The 20483-nt window shown below is 37.3% G+C and overlaps 1 protein-coding gene across 2 annotated transcripts in view; it reads right to left on the bottom strand.

Moving 5' to 3' along the window:
* LOC110462163 (acetylcholine receptor subunit alpha-like 1) overlaps positions 1 to 20483 on the bottom strand; it is a 44416-nt gene that overhangs the window by 6345 nt on the left and 17588 nt on the right. Inside the window, exons 1-2 of one of the 2 annotated variants that reach the window (XM_021516006.1) lie at positions 15433 to 15611; positions 4734 to 4778 (exon numbers count right to left, since the gene is read on the bottom strand). In XM_021516006.1, the coding sequence (XP_021371681.1) occupies positions 4734 to 4760 (27 nt within the window). In that variant the 5' untranslated portion in view covers positions 4761 to 4778; positions 15433 to 15611. Of the gene's footprint in view, positions 1 to 4733; positions 4779 to 15432; positions 15612 to 20483 lie in introns of those variants that run through there. The other variant, XM_021516005.1, reaches the window with a different exon arrangement.

Below are 20483 nucleotides of genomic sequence, written 5' to 3'. Positions count from 1 at the left end.
TGCCTGCTAGCTTTATCAGCGGGATTTCGCTAAGAGGCGAGCTTGACGCCGTATTGTTTTGGTTTGAAACGGGGCGTGGCTTACGTGCGATGGGAGGAGCTTAACACGATTGATCATGAATTTATCGCAGATTAGAATATGGTCCGTATCCAATCAAAACACGCGTTGCAAACGAATCGTGTTAGAATTAGGGGATAGTACGTTGTTTTGAGTGGCTATACTGGCGATTAACATGAAAATTGGGTTTGAACCGGTCGAGAGTTTAAACCAAATTTCATGTTCTAATCGCCAGTATAGCCACTCAAAACAACGTACTATCCCCATTCTAACACACCTTAACAAATACACCACGCTAATATGTTTAGAAACATAGTATTTCCTTGTTTAAAAGTACTTAGTAAAATACTTTGTGACCTGAACTGGCGACGTGTCAATCTGCAGCGGACTGACCAATCGGAAAGAAGCTTTCAAAAGTCGGTCATTTGGCCCCGCCCATACTGGCGAGCGCTCGATCTGTATGTTGACGAGGCGGAATATTTGGATTGTTCGTGAACGTCCTGTTACCAAAGTTTCTACGACACATTTGGATTAATATTGACCAAGTTCTTAAATTTACATGTCAGTATTAGAACCAATCTGTGCTTATCGACAAAATCGGTGATTATTTGTATAGATTTGTGAAGAGTTTTGTGTAATTGTAAATGCATACGACACATGTGTAATGTTTCATTTGATTTCGGATCTAAAAAGATGCCTTCACACGGATGGAACGAAAGTTTCAGTAATAAATGGAGGTAAGAACATTTCATCGGTCGTTTTTGTTCCTACTAGCCTTATCAGCGGGATTTCGCTAAGAGGCGAGCTTGACGCCATATTGTTTTGGGTAGAAACGGGGCGTGGCTTAAGTGCGATGGGAGGAGCTTATCACGATTGATCATGATTCTATCGCAGATTAGAACATGGTCCGTATCCAATCAAAACACGCGTTGCAAACGAATCGTGTTAGAATGAAATATAAAGGATGCCTTTATTTTATCGATTCTCGAATTTAGATGGGTGGCTATTCAAAACCTTGGGATGGATTACTAAAAGAAAGTCAACAATGAACAGCATGTTAGATTAGAAAATAAACAAATTAGTATAACCACAACACTGATTTTACGAAATACATATAACAAAATAGTCGGTTTGTGCAGAAAATAGAACAAATTTATTATAAGGTCAGCCAACAATTATGCAATTCTGTTAAATAGACTTAGCATTATTCAAATGTCAATTTTTCCTTTCTGCTTCTAGACTTGCAAACATGCTTGGTGATACCGTAAAAAATCTTCCTCTATCAGAAACGCAATTACACCATACTGGATATCGTAAAGTAAACATCACCCAGACAAGATTTAAAAATGGAGCACAATCAATGATGACCTTTATAAATGTAAAGTTGAAGCGTGTCCTGCATGTAATTGTGGAAAGCCAGCTAAAAAGGGCGTTTATATTTTATTTTGTTAGCTGTCATTGTCCAACCGTCCGATGAAATTACAAAATGTAATGGAATAAAACAATTTCACACAGGTCGAACTTTTCCCCTTTGACTATCCTTTTTCTTCATACTATATCCCCATGATCCTGAACTTCCACTCTTCTCAGTTATGTTGTATGTTACTATAGGGAAAGGATGACGATGAATTTTAGAAACGTTTGCCGAATTGTTAATAAACTAAACTCTTATATTCCAATCTTCTGCAGTAAATTTTGATGTGACGGTACGGATATTATTACAGTGTAGTGGCAATCAGTAAGGGTTTATATCATGAAAATACGATGTCTGTCTAGAAAGTTTTTAACTCAAATTACCCCATGTACAGACTTATCAACATTACAAAAACCTCTATAAGTCTGGACAGAAAATTGGAGGATTCCCGCAAAAAACCCAAAACGCCGTCGAAATGAAACCGTAAGTACTATGGCAGACAGAAAACCCCATTATGAATGATAACGTCAACATTACACCTGCTGATACACGTTGACTTCATTACCGCCATATTAGACTAACTGTTACATGTAGTCTAGCTGCAATAAATTCGAATTTCAACGGTTACAGACAGTCACTACAACCGGAAACGAAAATCACGCATGCGCACAGCCCGTGATTAGTGCAGGTGTTATCAGATTTCGGCGGAAACAAAACTCCGGTAGAGATTGATTGTGACGTGAATTTGATGGATTGGAGGAAATGTTTTTCGTGATAAGATCTGCCGCGGTTACATCTGATCATACACTTTGGCGCTTGGCCGCACGCAGAAATCGTCCAATGTTCTGTTAAGATTTTGCAATCATTAAAAAGCGAATTGCATGTTATAGATATTTGATCAATTTACAGAGTTATACAGCCCGACGTTTAATAGGCTTCGTTGATTGGTAAGATATTCAAAACGAAGCGAACCTACACGACCAAGTAGTTTGCGAGGGATGGTCTGCACAGTCGACGGCTTCTGAAACACTTGTGTTACACGGGATGTGCACACAATTTTACTATCTTGTCTTTCCTGAAATAGCGAAATATTCCCAAAATAATTTGGTTTTATTTTTGGTTTCTGATATGGAATATAAAACAAGGTTTTCCGTTTAGATTTGACTGGTGCAAATATCGGAGAACACTGCAGGTTGGTCTGTATGGCACTGTGCATGCTGTACAACATAGAATGGCTTAATGATTGTATCAGATATAGACCCTCAATACAAGACTACCCATGGATGTCTGCCTGTGACAGAGTCGGTACTGTCGATGCTATAAAACAGAATTACACCCAAAACCACAATGATACGTACTGATATCATCTACATACGTCACACTTAGATTTCAAATAGGTTCGGAATTTCAGAAGTCTATACATTTCATCTGCAACACAAATGTGAATGTTTATCGGGAAAGACATGTATATAGATCTTGTACGTAGCAAGTGGCAGCGTTGTTTGATAAACACCCCGTTATAACTCGCGTGGAGACATGTAACAGGGTTCAATATGGCGGAAAGTCAAACGCAATTAAATTTAACCTTCAGTTTCGACAATAAACTAATAATATTACTTTGTTTTAAAGAAAGCCACGATAACATCCAAGGTCTTAATGCCAATGGCTAACAGCATGAAACACAATAAAATCTACCGCTTTGTTATCAATGTTCTGCACACGTGACTTTTGATGTGTAATTGCTATGCGCAAGACAAACACAGCCGTTCATATCATTGTGATCTTGAACTGAGCGAATGAGCGTGCGATACATGATTTTTGGTGACCCTAAAAGATACCCCGGTTCTCTTAAAGGTCATTTTTACTACGAAAACAAAAACAAAAAAATAAACAAAAAAATAGGGTGAGAATGTAAACGGATTCATGTGTCATTAAATATACGAGAACCACATTTTAATTTTATGTTGAGAAATATTGTAGTACACATGCGTTAATTGTGAAGTTATGAATGTTTTCATCGACAGAGACATCTATATTTAGACACGACTGAGCCGTGCATATATTTCCAAAGTAAGCTTAATATCATGCTTAAAAATGATTTTAACGCTTGCTGTTTGAATTTGATTACTGTTTTAACTATTTACCGACTTAAGCTAATGGTTGATGCAAATGATGCCTTCACACTTCCGTAACTAACATTTCAGGAAGAGTTTCCTTCTCATATATACAATACAACCCTAGAGGTTTCCGTTCACGTTTTATTAAATTCATGCAATGTTTATTATGGGATGGCGATCAATAAAGCATTCCAATAGTTGCGGTAGATTACCAACATGCCGCGAACTTGGTGTTCCGTTACCGGAAGTCATCCGTGTTTGTTTACAAATAATTTGATTGGTCCAAGCGGAGAACGAGCGCCCACTGGCGACAGTGGTAATACAAGGAGGTCCTTCACCGTTACAATATCATATAATGATCAAATGCATTGTTTTGTTATCTAAATATAAAACATGAAATGTTCGGGAGTAATCCCTGATGCGTATTTTTGATAAAGTCTGTCTGACATTTAAAGAAGAAAATCTCATTTCAAACAAACTCATTTCTAAGTCGATAATGAGAGCTAGCCAGTGGAACGCTGTAATCTTATTTACCGATCTAAATATTATATTTGACTTTCTTGACGAGGGATGTTCGGGTCCAAAGATGAATAAGTGTATTTTTGTATTTATAGACAACGGCAAGGCACTAACTAAGGAATACGTCAGGACGGCGTTTTCAGGGATGTAAAAGCGATTAATGGCCATTGTCTTTACAAAAAATATTTCTCAAATGATATTATTAAGCATTGACTATTAATTATTTTTTATATACCAGGTAGTCCCTAAGGTTCCCATCATTCAAAAATATCTGACTTAAAAAAATATATCGTTGAACAAGGATTCGATAACTGTATTCAACCTACCTGTGTATAGTGTACAATGTTGCACAGTTTGGCTTTATCATTGTTTCATTTAACTAGCTTCTCGTGGGATTAGTTGTATTCAACAATACCCTTAAACTTCCGGTTTAATAGGTGTTTGTATTTGTTCGAAAAACCGTGATACCCTTTGGTAGAATATCTTATAGAATTATAGGAGCGATATTGTTAGAACAAGTTCTGTTTAACGTTGCACTACAACAGATTCGATTGCTGTATTGTACTTACTTGTGTAATTTCAATAATGTAGCAATAGAACGGGTTCAATTGCTTTATTGTACTTACTTGTCGGAGCCAAACACTTGTCGTCATGATCTGACTCTTCTCGTCCTGAAAGAAACAAGGAATATGTCATTAGTAACCAACCCCTGCGCCATCAAGTGACTGGGCTAACACCGGCAGAAATTACATTTGGTCGGCAAATACAGAGCTAACGAACGACGCGGATGTCATTGCATTCAAAGGAGAGATCATGGAAATATGGTGTTCCGGGGTCCCAACAAGGGGCAGCCGTGCTCATTAAATAAGACCAGAATAAATCAATCAGGTGGTACTTTGTTTTAAACAAGGCAGTGACAAGACGTATCCATGCAAACGATATGTCATTAAAACCTCCTACTCAAACGGGGACTGGCCACACTTTCTTGGTTTGTGTAGCTGTTATGTCTCAATCCCCCTTGGGAGCCTCTGAATATAACTGTTTCCGTAATTTCGGACAGGAGTTATGTCCCGAAAAGATACACTGAACAGCGGAAGTATAATACCGGATGTGCTCCAAGGACACTCGAGTTGACAGGTCTTTCCATAGAAACGGTACAGACCGCGCTTAAATATTAATTGAAGAAATTTGATCATAACGATGCAGTGCAGTATTGAGGTTACATAGAATCCCCTCGGTTCCAAACTAAGATACACAGAAACGTGATGCCGTTTACAGATATTGGTCCTATAGAATGTCTATTATAAAATATCGTAACATTTTGTTCAAGACATCCGAAGATATGTTATCCCAAATAGACGTTGCCTCTTGACCTTTGGGTGCAGACTCTTATCTGCAAACAGCCTTCCAAAAAACTGATTATACGATTTCAGAAATTACGTCCGCACATTCAACAACATTGATAAGAGCAGCACAGATGCTGCATAAGAATCAGAAATCAGAGATACTCGGATGTCAGCGTTCTCCGTGATTGACGTGGTTTATCAATATGTAAAGTAAGTTTGTTTTTTAATTACATCAGCATGTTTAGAGGGAGCGGCTTTACGAGGCTCAGTGCGGGAACTCTACAGGGGTAACTGCCACTTGTTCCATGCGAGTACCGACAGGTGGGGCTTAACGCTGTAACTCTATGACCATAAGGTTGTTAGTCTGAAGGAATTATAGGGGAATTTTAATTACGTTGCCCACGTAGTTTTTGCAAGTCTAGATACAAATTCATTATGTTGTCAACTGTATAAAAACACCTTTTTGTTGAAATATTTTTGTAGAAAAAATGGGTTTGGGCCAAAAAAGCGGATCTTTTGCCATATATGGATTATGTGCGCACGTTAACTAGAATCACACAATTTGCGTTCGTGATGTGGCAAAGTATGAGCACGTCGCATTGTGCGCTTTCATCATACAGTGCTGGAACGTACCCATTTGAGTAACTAGGTTAACTAGAATCACATTAGCTAGTCCAGTGTCTTACTTACTAATACTTATACAATATTTGTTATAGCGCCATATTTAGCAAAAACAAACACAACTCTATCAATATAATTTGAAAAAGATCAGCTATATCAGTATCATTTCAAAGAAGCTCTATCGATACAATTGCACGGTAACTAACTACAAGTCATATGCCACTTGGCTAAATACCTCCTTATGTGTTCGTGCTTGCGTATTTGATGGATGCGTATTAGTGTTCAATTTGCAGTGGACTATTTTTTTTAATCGCATCTTTTTAATATAGTGTCACCTTATTTGAATATAACAGCACAGACACTGTAGCATAAATCCTGAACATCTTATTCCATCCGGGTTATTGAAGTTATATGGGCGAGGAAAAGTCATGCATACAACCCTTTTTACGACATTTTCTGGTATCGAACCCCGGCCGTCTGCGTGGAAGGCCTGGGTGTTACCACTCGCCGAAACCTGGCTATTATTAACTCCGTGTAAATATTACTCTACTATAATGGCAGTCTCGGAACATGACTCTACATGACTGTCAAGATTATTTGAAATAACGCACCACACTAAAAGTTTAATTTCACAAACCATATTGATCTGATACAGCTTTACAGTGAAAGAAACAACCAATTGTTGTCTCAAATCCGTAACCCTACAAATGTCAAAGTGGTATACTTTTACCAAATCAAAATTTCAGACGCGTATTAAGAATTTCTGAAGGGAGAAAGCGATTTTTTTGATAACTCACATGCAGATACGGATTATGCTAGCGTTTAATTTCACTCTTTCTACGTTCGGGTGGGGAAGGGATACCCCACCCCAACCATCAACACCAACAAACAAATCAACATCCCCACTCCTCCCTAGAATTGATATGAGGAATGTGTCTACAACATGCTAAGATATAGATTTGGGTAAGTGACGAGAAACATGATCACCGCAAGACATTTTGGGACGCTGCATTCCTCAAATTTTATAGAAATAAGCCTTTTAGCAGAGGACAAATCCACAGCACCATTAATCGGATGGCGCTTTGTTGCGTTTGAATTCCCATATCAATTGACTTTAACGCCCAGAGCCCTGGAGCGAATGCTATTAAAAGTCGACCGCATTGAACTCGCTTCGTTAATTTCTGTATATAAGCGCATCTATGCGTAAAATTTTGTTACAATTAAATAAATTTTTGGTTATTTGTAGTAATTTTTCCTACCGGGTAATATGTTTTTCGGGATTACGTGATATTTTCTCAAGGCCAAGTTATACATTTAGCAGTTTCCCGATGACATCCTGTCATCGTTCTGCCTATCTTCCTCTTCCAGCGCGGGCGCCTCCTGCCGACCGGATTGACGTCTGCCAATTAATCCTATCGTCTGCTACGCCCCAAAAAACGCTCTAGACGTTGACAAAAGGGTTGTTCGTGGCAGCGTTTCCCACCTAAGTGGGACCGAACCTGTCTTGTGTCGGTGGTATAACCAATTACAATGAAAGCATTGCCTTTGTCACTCTTTGACGTCGAACTGGTATTATAAGTGTAGTCTAACTTATAACAAAGGGGATAGGAACTGCTGTGATTTGAAGTAAGATGGATTAAATTTCGCTTGTGAATATGTACATGCATTTATAGTTTCAGAAGTTTGTATATCTCGTCGTTTGATCTATAAGCTAAACCTGATACAGAAGACGTTATCTTTATACAAAAGGCAAACACATGGCGTTAGAAAAATCGTTTTCGATTTAGTCAATGGCGGTTATTGGGTATTAGCGAGTTGATGGAATGGCATGGGTGACATTGCGTAACCTCTAACGCCGATGCAGGTTATCAATTAATTCCGGACGTGTACGCTACGGCAAGAAAAATGAAGTCTGCGACGCCTAACAGCAGACAAGCCGAATAAATCCATTGCTCATGTTCTTGATCCAGAGTATTGGGCGGGCGAGGGTCCACCATTACGGTCGCCTCGAATCCACCGCATCACTCTAGAGACGATTTAACGTCGAATGTTTTATCATTGCCCAAATTGATAGTTTAACCCGCTGGCCGGTCCCTCCCGAGTTCGTGAGGTCTGATGACACGTGGGGGACGTAACCTGCCCCATTAGTGCCAGGACTTTCGTGAAGGCCTCCGAAATCCTTTTAGCAGACGTGCTGGAGACAGACAGGACTCGACAACAACTGATGTCTTTTTACCAATTAGCCGATAAACAGTTATACAAAGGAAGCAATTTAATATACACGTTAGAACGGAATGACGAAATAATTCAAATGAATAGATATTCAGAAAATGGGTTTGGTTTTGTTTCAAACATCAACCAGTTTGGCCATTTCCGGTCAACGTTTTCCTGAACAGTACTGCTGAGATCGCCCAGGTTACCGATTAGGAGGGAAGTTATTTGTCGTTATTATGTTACATAAACGTATTTTTTGTATCACCATGGTGATGAATGTCCATTAAAACCAAGTCAGCACAAATCACAGAGGTGTGGGCAACTAATCAGCCAAATTTGTAACAGATATACTGTAATTGTCCCGGCAGTCTTTGCTGCCAGACGAAGTCTGACTCGTCCCGAACCCAAATACGGAGAGCAGACATGCCGGTACAATACAATGCTGAGTATGGCTACCTTATCAGATACAAAAAAACCAATGGATGTCGATCTAGTCAGCGTGAATACAAAACTGGGGAAATTTGGGTCAGAGTCCTTAAAGACGTTCAGACATAACACGAGGAAGCAGATAGCCAGAGCCTTTGTGTATTGTCTTCATTTGAAATACAGCATGTAGCACTTTCAGATAGGATCGTTGTTCCGAATGTCTCGACACAATGGTACTGTCGTCTGTACTGGGGTCGGTACAGGCAGGAAACATATACTGTTTACAAGTACACAGAATATACACGGAGATTTTATCTCCGGTATATGATTTGTATTATTTTTCGTGATTGGTTTTCATATTTTAATGTAACATATTCTTTTAAACATTATACTCGACTCAGTAAGATGCAGATACTACTTTTACATTATAAATTGATTATTTTTTTATTAAGATGACAAAAACTAATTGGTAATACTATAATTATTTAATAGTAAATCAGTTTGAAGTATGAACTATTATTTTTACTATTATTCTCGAATAAGGAAGATAGCATTTTGATCTAAGGTAAGATTTTACCATAAAATAAGTAAGATAGGTTTTCTTTTTGATATATCTAAGGTCAGTTTTTAACCATTAAATATTAAATATTCTTTTTAACATAATACTAAAATTAATTGTATCTACACTATTATTGATTTAGATGACAAATTGATGATAATGTAATATACATGTAATTATAGGAAATTAACGTGTATATCAGAATTTAATTTGTAGAATCCTACAGCTGTCTGAGTGTCTACGACATCTATTGTCCGGTGATAAAGATTTATTTTGTATATTTAACATAAGCATCTCCGTGCCTCTCAATACCGCGCATATTACAACAACTGCTCTCCCGTATGACGTACAGTCTGATGTGTCAGGGACAGTCTGATAACACATACATCATACCATTGTGTCCTGTAGCGCCACTCTTTGTGTCGTTAATGACTCCGGGTGTCACTTGGCGAGCTACTTTACGGGACAGACTTCTGAAGAACGATTTGTTGTCACATAAAATCAGTCAAAGTGACTGGGCAATTAGACGAAATAGGACGGAGGTTTATGGACACATATCAGAAGTAGAGGGAATGCATAAATCAGCAGTGAGGGAGACATCGCAAAAACATTATTCGAAATAAAGGAGTAACGGAGCATGTACTGAATGTGAAAGAAGGAATGCAGCATTTACCGATATGTACCGGAAGTCAAAGAGGTAAAGCAACATGTACCGGAAGTGAAAGTTTTAAAGTGTCATCACACTGAAACGTCAGAACATGGACAAGGAAGTATGACGATCCAGCCTGTCATATGTTACTCACAAATGGCTAACCAGTCTTTGTCGATATCCGTTTTCAATTTCTCAGCAAAAGGGCAGGATTTACCATTGTTAAGGAGTTTAGAAATCTCGGTCGGGACAGAGCCCTTAACCTTCCTCTTTTGGGCTAACACTCAAGGTCAAAAGCGAGATATTGCAAACTTAGGCATAAGAAAGTGAAAGTAGTCAGAAAAGAGAGAGAGAGAACAAAACTATCTCAAATATTAATATGGGTGCTTACTTCCGTGTCCCCATGTAGAGGTCAAACAGGAAAATCCAACATTATGCATAGGTTCTCACATTACTAATCTCTTACAGCATACTCGGGAGCACAGCTTTTCTACAGAGGACAGTATCAGAAGTAAAGAAGGCAAAGAAACACGTGTCGGAAGTTTCCCTGTTAAATCCCATCCCCAATTCTACCGAGAACAAACGGCAATAAAAAATCTCACCTACGATGTAATATAGCCGAAGACAAAACATTATCCTCCCATACACAAACAATGTTACAAACAGCAATAAAACCCACGTGAAAACCATAATAACCCCTTTTAATTAGGTACATGTAATACCCAATCAGAATGGCAAAATGAAGCGTACTTAAACGATCATATTTTATAAAATGAAACGAAAATGCGTTATTTATGACCAGTCCCTATTACAGTTTATTGTGAGATTATGTAAGATATGCTTATAAAATGTCATGAACCAGTTACCTTCTAAATAGATTGGAAACATGCTCTACGAAACGTGTTTCTGAGAAACCTTGTCAGTGCCCGATATATCTCGCTATATCAGAGAGAGCCGTGCTCTACATGTCTGTTGTGAGACTTCCCCAGGTCGTGGTACGGAAGACGTTCCTACAGGTCTGTTCCATCATTACGTAATAACTATCCCATTATATTATATAGGCATGCCAATTCTTATTTACAGCATAACTGTAACAAAAACTGAAAGAACGCCCGAAAACATCAATCATGATAAAATTAAGTCTTATGGAAGATACAATACAACCCATAAACACAAAAATCGGTTTTTTAATTCTGGCCTTTGCATTGTTCAGTCATTTGGATGCACTGTGCCTTTAATCTTAGTAATTGTGATGTGATGGAGCTCGCAAAAATGGAGTCGTGTTGATTTCTGACTTCAGTTTGCAATCAAAAATGCTAATACTGTCGTGTTGACCCTGACCTTAGTAACTTCGGCAGGATCGAGCTTGCAGTGATGCTGTCGTGTTGACCCATGATCTCAGTGATTATAGTGAGACGAAGATTGCGGAAATTCTGGAATAGCGTCTCCGTCTTCAATAATTACGACGGGACAGAGTTAGCGGAAATGTTGTCGTGTTGGCCATAGTTGCTGGCCACCGCCGGATGTAGCGACACGGTACTGACACATGCAAGCGTAACCTCCTTCGACCTCGGATTGTTTAGGTACGTGAGCTCATAAAGAACCGAGAAGGCAGGCTTTGAACAGAAGCAAAACGTCAGTTACTATGTAATTGATGTTGTCCGTTTGATATGCAATCTAAAGAATAACGCAACAAACTTAATATTCGTTTTTGTTTGTTCCTCTTTTGAAACAAGTACTGGTTAATATCCGACTTGTTAGTTTGGTCTCACCGACTAAATTAATATTATTATATCCACCTTTCACATATACCAAACATTTGGGAAGACGGGAAACTGTCATCGTGTCATTGGTTGACAATGAAACATTTCATGTAACCGGAGGAAATATTGGCTTTCAGTGGAGAGAATGTTATCTCATATACTATGCCCTATGTGTCGTTTCCGTACTTTCATTTCTCGTGTTTATATCCAAAATCATTAAACAGTAGCTTAGTCATTAATTTCAAATATCGTCATATTCAAAATAACTCGAGTCCGACCTGTTTGACAAGATGGCGTTGTTTATCCCCGAGATCACGGAGGGAACCTCGCGCTGTTCTAGCGTTCCTGTACTGCTGGTCTGGGTCATTCTTGCAGACGGCCTGGGATGCACGCAACAGGGTAGGGAGAGATATTCTGATTTTATTTGCATACGAAATTGAAGTTTTAGTGCTGCAATAGCATACTTCATAATCAGAGAAACCATTCGTCATTGCCAAACTCGATTTATTGGCCTGTGAAAACGTGTGTTAGAACCCATCGCTACCATAAGGTAAATGATAGATCGTCTCTCTCCGGTCCTTTATTTCATTTCAAACCTTTCTTGGTATTTTCTCAATACATTTCGTAAAACTAGCGCTGGTTTTACATGTCGGGATACGATTCCGATCATCACACCAAAGATACGACCAGAACGAAAGTCAATTAAAACTAATTTGTCATGGCAATAGTTCGCCGACATTACAAACGGTATATTGGACAACAATTTAATCTAGCTTGCTTCGCTGGCTGGGTGTCGATAGGGGAACCATTGGACCAGGTAGTATTATACATAGGAATGAAGATTTACATTTACCGGTATATTACATTGGAGTAAGTATTATCTATTACATGAACATGTACCAGAAAAATACAGCTGTACAGATCAAAAGGTAAAATACAACAACAAACGCTCCATTGTAACAGGGAAACACAGAATAGACGATTAAATAGGCTACAGCAGTAAAGATCAAATGGTAAAATAAAAATCTAATAATTAACAGGTTGGAAGATGAAAGATTAAATGGAAAATAACAGGTAAAATTTAGAAAAGAATTTAGATTAATAGGCAAAATCATGACGTAAAGATAAACAGGTAAAATACAGAAGTTATTGTTATAACTATGTATTATTTAACGGCCCATTGACAATTTGAGTTATAAAGGGCCAAACAACAATGTACAAAATAGACATTCGCAAAAACTGAATACATGAAAACCAGAAACAAAAGGTTAAAATGTATAAATTATGTCAAAATATATCAATAGCAAACGAATTGTTTATGAAATATATAATATCTTATCATAGAGATTATTTGAATGTAATTAATCATAGATTGATTGCACAGAAACTGTATCCAATAAACGTTTCATAGTGGGTTCATTGTAAAATCTGTCACGTATTTGTTTAAGATCAGCGCATTCAATCATAAAGTGTTTGACTGTAAATGGTTGATCACATGAATGACAATAAAATAGATCTTCCTTGTGTAAAATGGAACAAATAAAGATAAACAGGTAAATTACAGAAGTAAAGATAACCAAGTAAAATAAAGAAGTAAATATAAACAGGTAAAATACAGAAGTGAAGATAAACAGGTAAAATACAGAAGTAAATATAAACAAGTAAAATACAGAAGTAAATATAAACAAGTAAAATACAGAAGTAAATATAAACAGGTAAAATAAACAGGTAAAATACAGAAGTAAAGATAACCAAGTAAAATAAAGAAGTAAATATAAACAGGTAAAATACAGAAGTAAAGATAAACAAGTAAAATACAGAAGTAAATATAAACAAGTAAAATACAGAAGTAAATATAAACAAGTAAAATACAGAAGTAAATATAAACAGGTAAAATAAACAGGTAAAATACAGAAGTAAAGATAACCAAGTAAAATAAAGAAGTAAATATAAACAGGTAATATACAGAAGTAAAGATAACCAAGTAAAATACAGAAGTAAATATAAACAGGTAAAATACAGAAGTAAATATAAACAAGAAAAATACAGAAATAAAGATAAACATGCAAAATACAGAAATAAAGATAAACAGGTAAAATACAGAAATAAAGATAAGCAGGTAAAATACAGAAATAAAGATAAACAGGTAAAATACAGAAATAAAGATAAATATGCAAAATACAGAAATAAAGATAAACAGGTAAAATACAGAAGTAAAGATAAACAAGAAAAAACAGAAGTGTAGATAAACAGGTAAAATACAGAAGAAAGTATAAACAGGTAAAATATAGAGGTAAAGATAAACGTGTAAAATAAAGAGGTAAAGATAAACAGGTACAATAAAGAAGTAAAAATAAACAGGTAAAATAAAGAAGTAAAGATAAACACGTAAAATACAGAAGTAAAGATAAACAGGTAAAATAAAGAAGTAAAAATAAACAGGTAAAATAAAGAAGTAAAGATAAACAGGTAAAATAAAGAAGTAAAGATAAACAGGTAAAATAAAGAAGTAAAGATAAACAGGTAAAATAAAGAAGTAAAGATAAACAGGTAAAATACAGAAGTAAAGATAAACAGGTAAAATAAAGAAGTAAAGATAAACAGGTAAAATAAAGAAGTAAAGATAAACAGGTAAAATAAAGAAGTAAAGATAAACAGGTAAAATAAAGAAGTAAAGATAAACAGGTAAAATAAAGAAGTAAAGATAAACAGGTAAAATAAAGAAGTAAAGATAAACAGGTAAAATAAAGAAGTAAAGATAAACAGGTAAAATAAAGAAGTAAAGATAAACAGGTAAAATAAAGAAGTAAAGATAAACAGGTAAAATAAAGAAGTAAAGATAAACAGGTAAAATAAAGAAGTAAAGATAAACAGGTAAAATAAAGAAGTAAAGATAAACAGGTAAAATAAAGAAGTAAAGATAAACAGGTAAAATAAAGAAGTAAAGATAAACAGGTAAAATAAAGAAGTAAAGATAAACAGGTAAAATAAAGAAGTAAAGATAAACAGGTAAAATAAAGAAGTAAAGATAAACAGGTAAAATAAAGAAGTAAAGATAAACAGGTAAAATAAAGAAGTAAAGATAAACAGGTAAAATAAAGAAGTAAAGATAAACAGGTAAAATAAAGAAGTAAAGATAAACAGGTAAAATAAAGAAGTAAAGATAAACAGGTAAAATAAAGAAGTAAAGATAAACAGGTAAAATAAAGAAGTAAAGATAAACAGGTAAAATAAAGAAGTAAAGATAAACAGGTAAAATAAAGAAGTAAAGATAAACAGGTAAAATAAAGAAGTAAAGATAAACAGGTAAAATAAAGAAGTAAAGATAAACAGGTAAAATAAAGAAGTAAAGATAAACAGGTAAAATAAAGAAGTAAAGATAAACAGGTAAAATAAAGAAGTAAAGATAAACAGGTAAAATAAAGAAGTAAAGATAAACAGGTAAAATATAAAAGTAAAGATAAACAGGTAAAATACAGAAGTAAAAATAAACAGGTAAAATACAGAAGCTAATGTTAACAAATAATATATTTATGTAAAAATGAGCAGGAAGAATTGCAGTCAAAATGCCCGGTCAATATACAGAAATGAAGATTAATAGGCTTAAATAAAGAGGTAAAGATTCAAAGGTAAGATAACGAAGCTAGAATTTACATGCAAAATACAAAATTAATGATTATCAGTTAAAATATATAGTAGTGTAATAGATATATTTAATTATAGATTAAAACAAACAAAACGACAGACCTAAAGCTGATTACGTAACTTTCCTGCATAATATTTGCCGTCACCAGACTGTCAATAATGAAGTGGCGTTCACACGTGTTCCTGCGCGTGCTGTATTAGCTCAGATGATCGTTACAGCCGTGACGTTTGTGAACAACACTTGGATGTTAAATAGTCATTGATAGTTTGATCATCTTATCAAACACTCCCACATAAAAGACCCGTCCTCTCAGATTTGTTTTACGATTTTCGTATATATATACAACTTGTTCTGTTTAATAGTGTTTACTTATGCATGGTAACAGTTCTCATCGATTAACTCCCCTGATTCATTCCAGCTCACGTGAAACAGCTGTTTGCAAGTGCCGTGATGGCACAGGGTCAGGGGCGACTAAAATTTATTTAACGTAATTGATACACTCCTCCAAAAAACATTCGATTACATTCAAACGTCAGTAGCACAAACCAGAGAGGAGGTATGTAGTCCTCTGTGGACTTGTCGTTTCTGGCTGCACAAAATAAAACACTATCTATGCATCTGCAAGAGAAAAATAATATTTTCTCTCGCTTTGAAATATAATACTAAAACGATATTCTTACGGAAGCTGTAAAAATGGAGAGGGAGGAGATAGTGAAATGTTTCTATATAAAATAAATATTTGTTGATGCGTAGGGCAATTTTTGAAGTATGAAAGAAGTACTTTGAAGCACCATGCATGCGAGACATAGCCAATGGAACACACCCATTATCCAAAAGGAAAACGAGACACAGGATAACGAATACCTTCAAAATACTCCGGCAAAGGCTGGCGATATTTTCTTAAAAGGCAGTGGTCATTACCTTTAAAAATATCCATTAAATATGCCTATCCACTGGACATTTACGTAATAACCTAAACTTACTCCGTACGACGGGTTATTACTCGATGAACACGACCTACTCAGACGACTGGCCACTTGCTGATAAAATACTGCAGTTTTCGTCCTGTCTCTCTCTTTTAAAGGACAAAAATAAACATATTGCTGATGTACTTCCCCCTCCAACAACACAGACACTGGTTTGCCTTGTTTTCTCGTATTAAAGACATATAAAAGCTTAATATGGCATAGGAAAGGAATATATGTAGGAACAACGATACATAGGCTTATGGCATAGGAACAATTAACGAATCTAGCAATATGACACAGATTCGGCATGACATTGAAAAAGCGTGTGACGAGACAGCTACGGTATGCCACAGGGAAAGCTACGGTATGATACAGGGACAGCGTGTGACGAAACATCTATGGCATGATACAGGGAAAGCGTGTGACGAAACAGCTACGGTATGATACAGGGACAGCGTGTGACGAGACAGCTACGGTATGATACAGGGACAGCGTGTGACGAGACAGCTACGGTATGACACAGGGACAGCGGGTGACGAGACAGCTACGGTATGATACAGGGACAGCGTGTGACGAGACAGCTACGGTATGACACATGGACAGCGTGTGACGAGATAGCTACGGTATGACACAGGACCAGCGTGTGACAAGACAGTTACGGTATGACACAGGGACAGCGTGTGACGAGACAGCTACGGTATGACACAGGGATAGCGTGTGACGAGACAGCTACGGTATGACACAGGGATAGCGTGTGACGAGACAGCTACGGTATGACACAGGGACAGCGAGTGACGAGACAGCTACGGTATAACACAGGGACAGCGTGTGACGAGACAGCTACGGTATGCTACAGGGACAGCGTGTGACGAGACAGCTACGGTATGCTACAGGGACAGCGTGTGACGAGACAGCTACGGTATAACACAGGGACAGCGTGTGTCGAGATAGCTACGGTATGATACAGGGACAGCGTGTGACGAGACAGATACGGTATGACACAGGGACAGCGAGTGACGAGACAGCTACGGTATAACACAGGGACAGCGTGTGACGAGACAGCTACGGTATGATACGGGGACAGCGTGTGACGAGATAGCTACGGTATGATACAGGGACAGAGTGTGACGAGACAGCTACGGTATGACACAGGGACAGCGTGTGACGAGACAGTTACGGTATGACACAGGGACAGCGTGTGACGTGACAGCTACGGTATGACACAGGGACAGCGTGTGACGAAACATCTATGGCATGATACAGGGACAGCGTGTGACGAGACAGCTACGGTATAACACAGGGACAGCGTGTGACGAGACAGCTACGGTATGCTACAGGGACAGCGTGTGACGAGACAGCTACGGTATGCTACAGGGACAGCGTGTGACGAGACAGCTACGGTATGCTACAGGGACAGCGTGTGACGAGACAGCTACGGGATGACACAGGGACAGCGTGTGACGAGACAGCTACGGTATGATACGGGGACAGCGTGTGACGAGATAGCTACGGTATGATACAGGGACAGAGTGTGACGAGACAGCTACGGTATGACACAGGGATAGCGTGTGACGAGACAGCTACGGTATGACACAGGGACATCGGGTGACGAGACAGCTACGGTATGATACAGGGACAGCGTGTGACGAGAGAGCTACGGTATGACACAGGGACAGCGTGTGACGAAACATCTATGGCATGATACAGGGACAGCGTGTGACGAGACAGCTACAGTATGATACAGGGACAGCGTGTGACGAGACAGATACGGTATGACACAGGGACAGCGAGTGACGAGACAGCTACGGTATAACACAGGGACAGCGTGTGACGAGACAGACTCGGCATGACACAGGGACAGCGTGTGACGAGACAGACTCGGTATGACACAGGGACAGAGTGTGATGGGACAGTTACGGTATCACACAGACGAAAATCTCAGTATGCCACAGGGACAGCGGGTGCTGAGACAGCTACGGTATGACAAAGAAGCCGAGAGACCGTATGACATATGAACGGATGGCGAGTTCACCACCGACAAGATATGCAATGTCTGAAAAAGGTGACTCATGGTGATATATATGTTTACAGTATTGTCATAAACAAACTGTACAGGATTACTTTAATATTCCTATTTATGATTGTTTATTTGAGCTTTCATTTTTCGTCGAAATTTTAAAAATAAAAGGAAAATAAAAGCATAAAAAATATGTACACAACGAAGAGGTAAGTAACATTTCAAATTGATGTTTGTGTTTATTTGTACTTAACACAGACCATTTGAAACTAATAAAAGTGGCAAGCCAATCCATAAAGTTAAATCCGATTACATATTCACGCTCAACAGACGTAGCATATCCTTCCCTCGCCATTTTGATGGAACATACAGTAACTGTACATTTTACGTTTTTGTAAAACTGCTAAACTCATCACTCAATGGAAACTACAGCAACAAATACCATGAGTTCGGGAAGACTTCGTTTCCTCGATAGATGTGGGAGCCGACATGTGCACGCCTATCTGTATACGGTTACCTCGAGGTAATGTTCCAGATTTAATTGGTGTATATCTTGTCTAATGGTCTGATTTTCCCAGGTTTGAGCGCAGAAAATTGCAAAATGAAACATCAAAAGTTTGTCGATTTATGTTAAAGCAATGACTCCATATCGCAAGGATACAGACGAGCGTAGAACGGAATATCTCCTGGGTGGGTTCGTAATCACCCGACCCACAACATTGATTATTCTATAAAATATATAAAATGTTTTAATTATTCAACGTTTTAATAATGCTACTCTGCACTTCTGATTTAGGGAAATATAATAAAATGTTGGTTTTATTTAGCAGGGCAGACTTGCTTTCCAACAACGTTAAAACTGTATTTGAACAACATGATTACTTACTGCTAACGTAATTTTGTATTTCAATAAAGTAAATGGGCTAGGCGTCGGGTTTCTTTAGCCGGTTTGTAATTATAACCGTACAGTTGAATGACGAAATTATTACAATATCGAAATGGAATGATTCATCAGTGCTATCACATTAATTAATTGTTCCGAGAGTATCACAGAAAACGGTTCGAGGGAAACTTTGTTCGTGTATTTATCACATTGAGCGAATTAAACTTTAATTAATTGGAATCTGTATTTAGGGGTGACTGAAATTGACGTTTTATGCGTTTTGACACATTTAAACAGAATTGCATCAATTCAAAACGTGATATTAAAAATAATTATAGAAGTAAAATGTAACAGTTCTCTGTTTTCTTTAGGTAGGATACATACCATCATAATTTCTTTTTTGGTTTAAACAAAATAAGGTTTTTATAGATTTTCAGACCGATATAATCTGAAAATATGAAATTAAGCGATGTGAACTATTTGGTATTCATATCTCAGAGACATAAAACAATGCAGTAACGAGGATTTATCAATTATTTGTGCTTTTATTTGTATGAAATACCAAATTTACAAAATACTGATTGAAAATTGCCTTATAAAAGACAATTACTATTGCAAATTGGAGAAAAAATATTGGCCGATATTGTACAAAAGTAAGGAAACGGTCTAGAAGATGTTATGAGTATGCCTTTGACGGATGTACAGACTCGGCCTCATCGTATTCGCCTTGTCCGGATCCATTACCCCGGGGAGTACGGTTCAACACAGCCAACTATTTGATGAATTTAGCAAATGCTTCCATGCAAGATAGAGCTATAATTGGTTGGCGAGAACCTCCGCAGTTCCTTTCTTGCCAGTACACAACTGATATATTCTCCAGAATCGTGTATAAATTGTACGGGAAGTAGAAGGATACCCCGTGGCTAATCGTCGGCATACTTATTTGAGATGAAATAACAAACAAAAACAACGATACATATTCTAGAATTAATCATTACCATATGAAATCATGGGATTCCTAATTATATGTGTGTTTAATTAATTAAATTTTATCTGTTCGTTTTGGACAGAGCGATACCGCCATTTTTATGTGTTGAGCTAAGTACCGTGGTATGAACATCATAATGAAATAAAACATATTTATTTGGACAGGAATCACAGACCTAACATTGATTGTTTTGGTGATTTAAAAGCTACTCAGAAAAAACACATTATATAAAACACATTAGTAGTTGTTTGTCGTTGGTATTCATAAGTTAATCATCTAAATTTCAAATTTCCGAA

The sequence above is a fragment of the Mizuhopecten yessoensis genome, unplaced genomic scaffold, assembly GCF_002113885.1.
Source record: "Mizuhopecten yessoensis strain PY_sf001 unplaced genomic scaffold, ASM211388v2 scaffold10755, whole genome shotgun sequence".
Classification (NCBI taxonomy): Eukaryota; Metazoa; Mollusca; class Bivalvia; order Pectinida; family Pectinidae; genus Mizuhopecten; species Mizuhopecten yessoensis.
The sequence above is the reverse complement of the archived record's forward strand: the minus strand, read 5'-3'. Positions and strand labels throughout refer to the sequence as shown.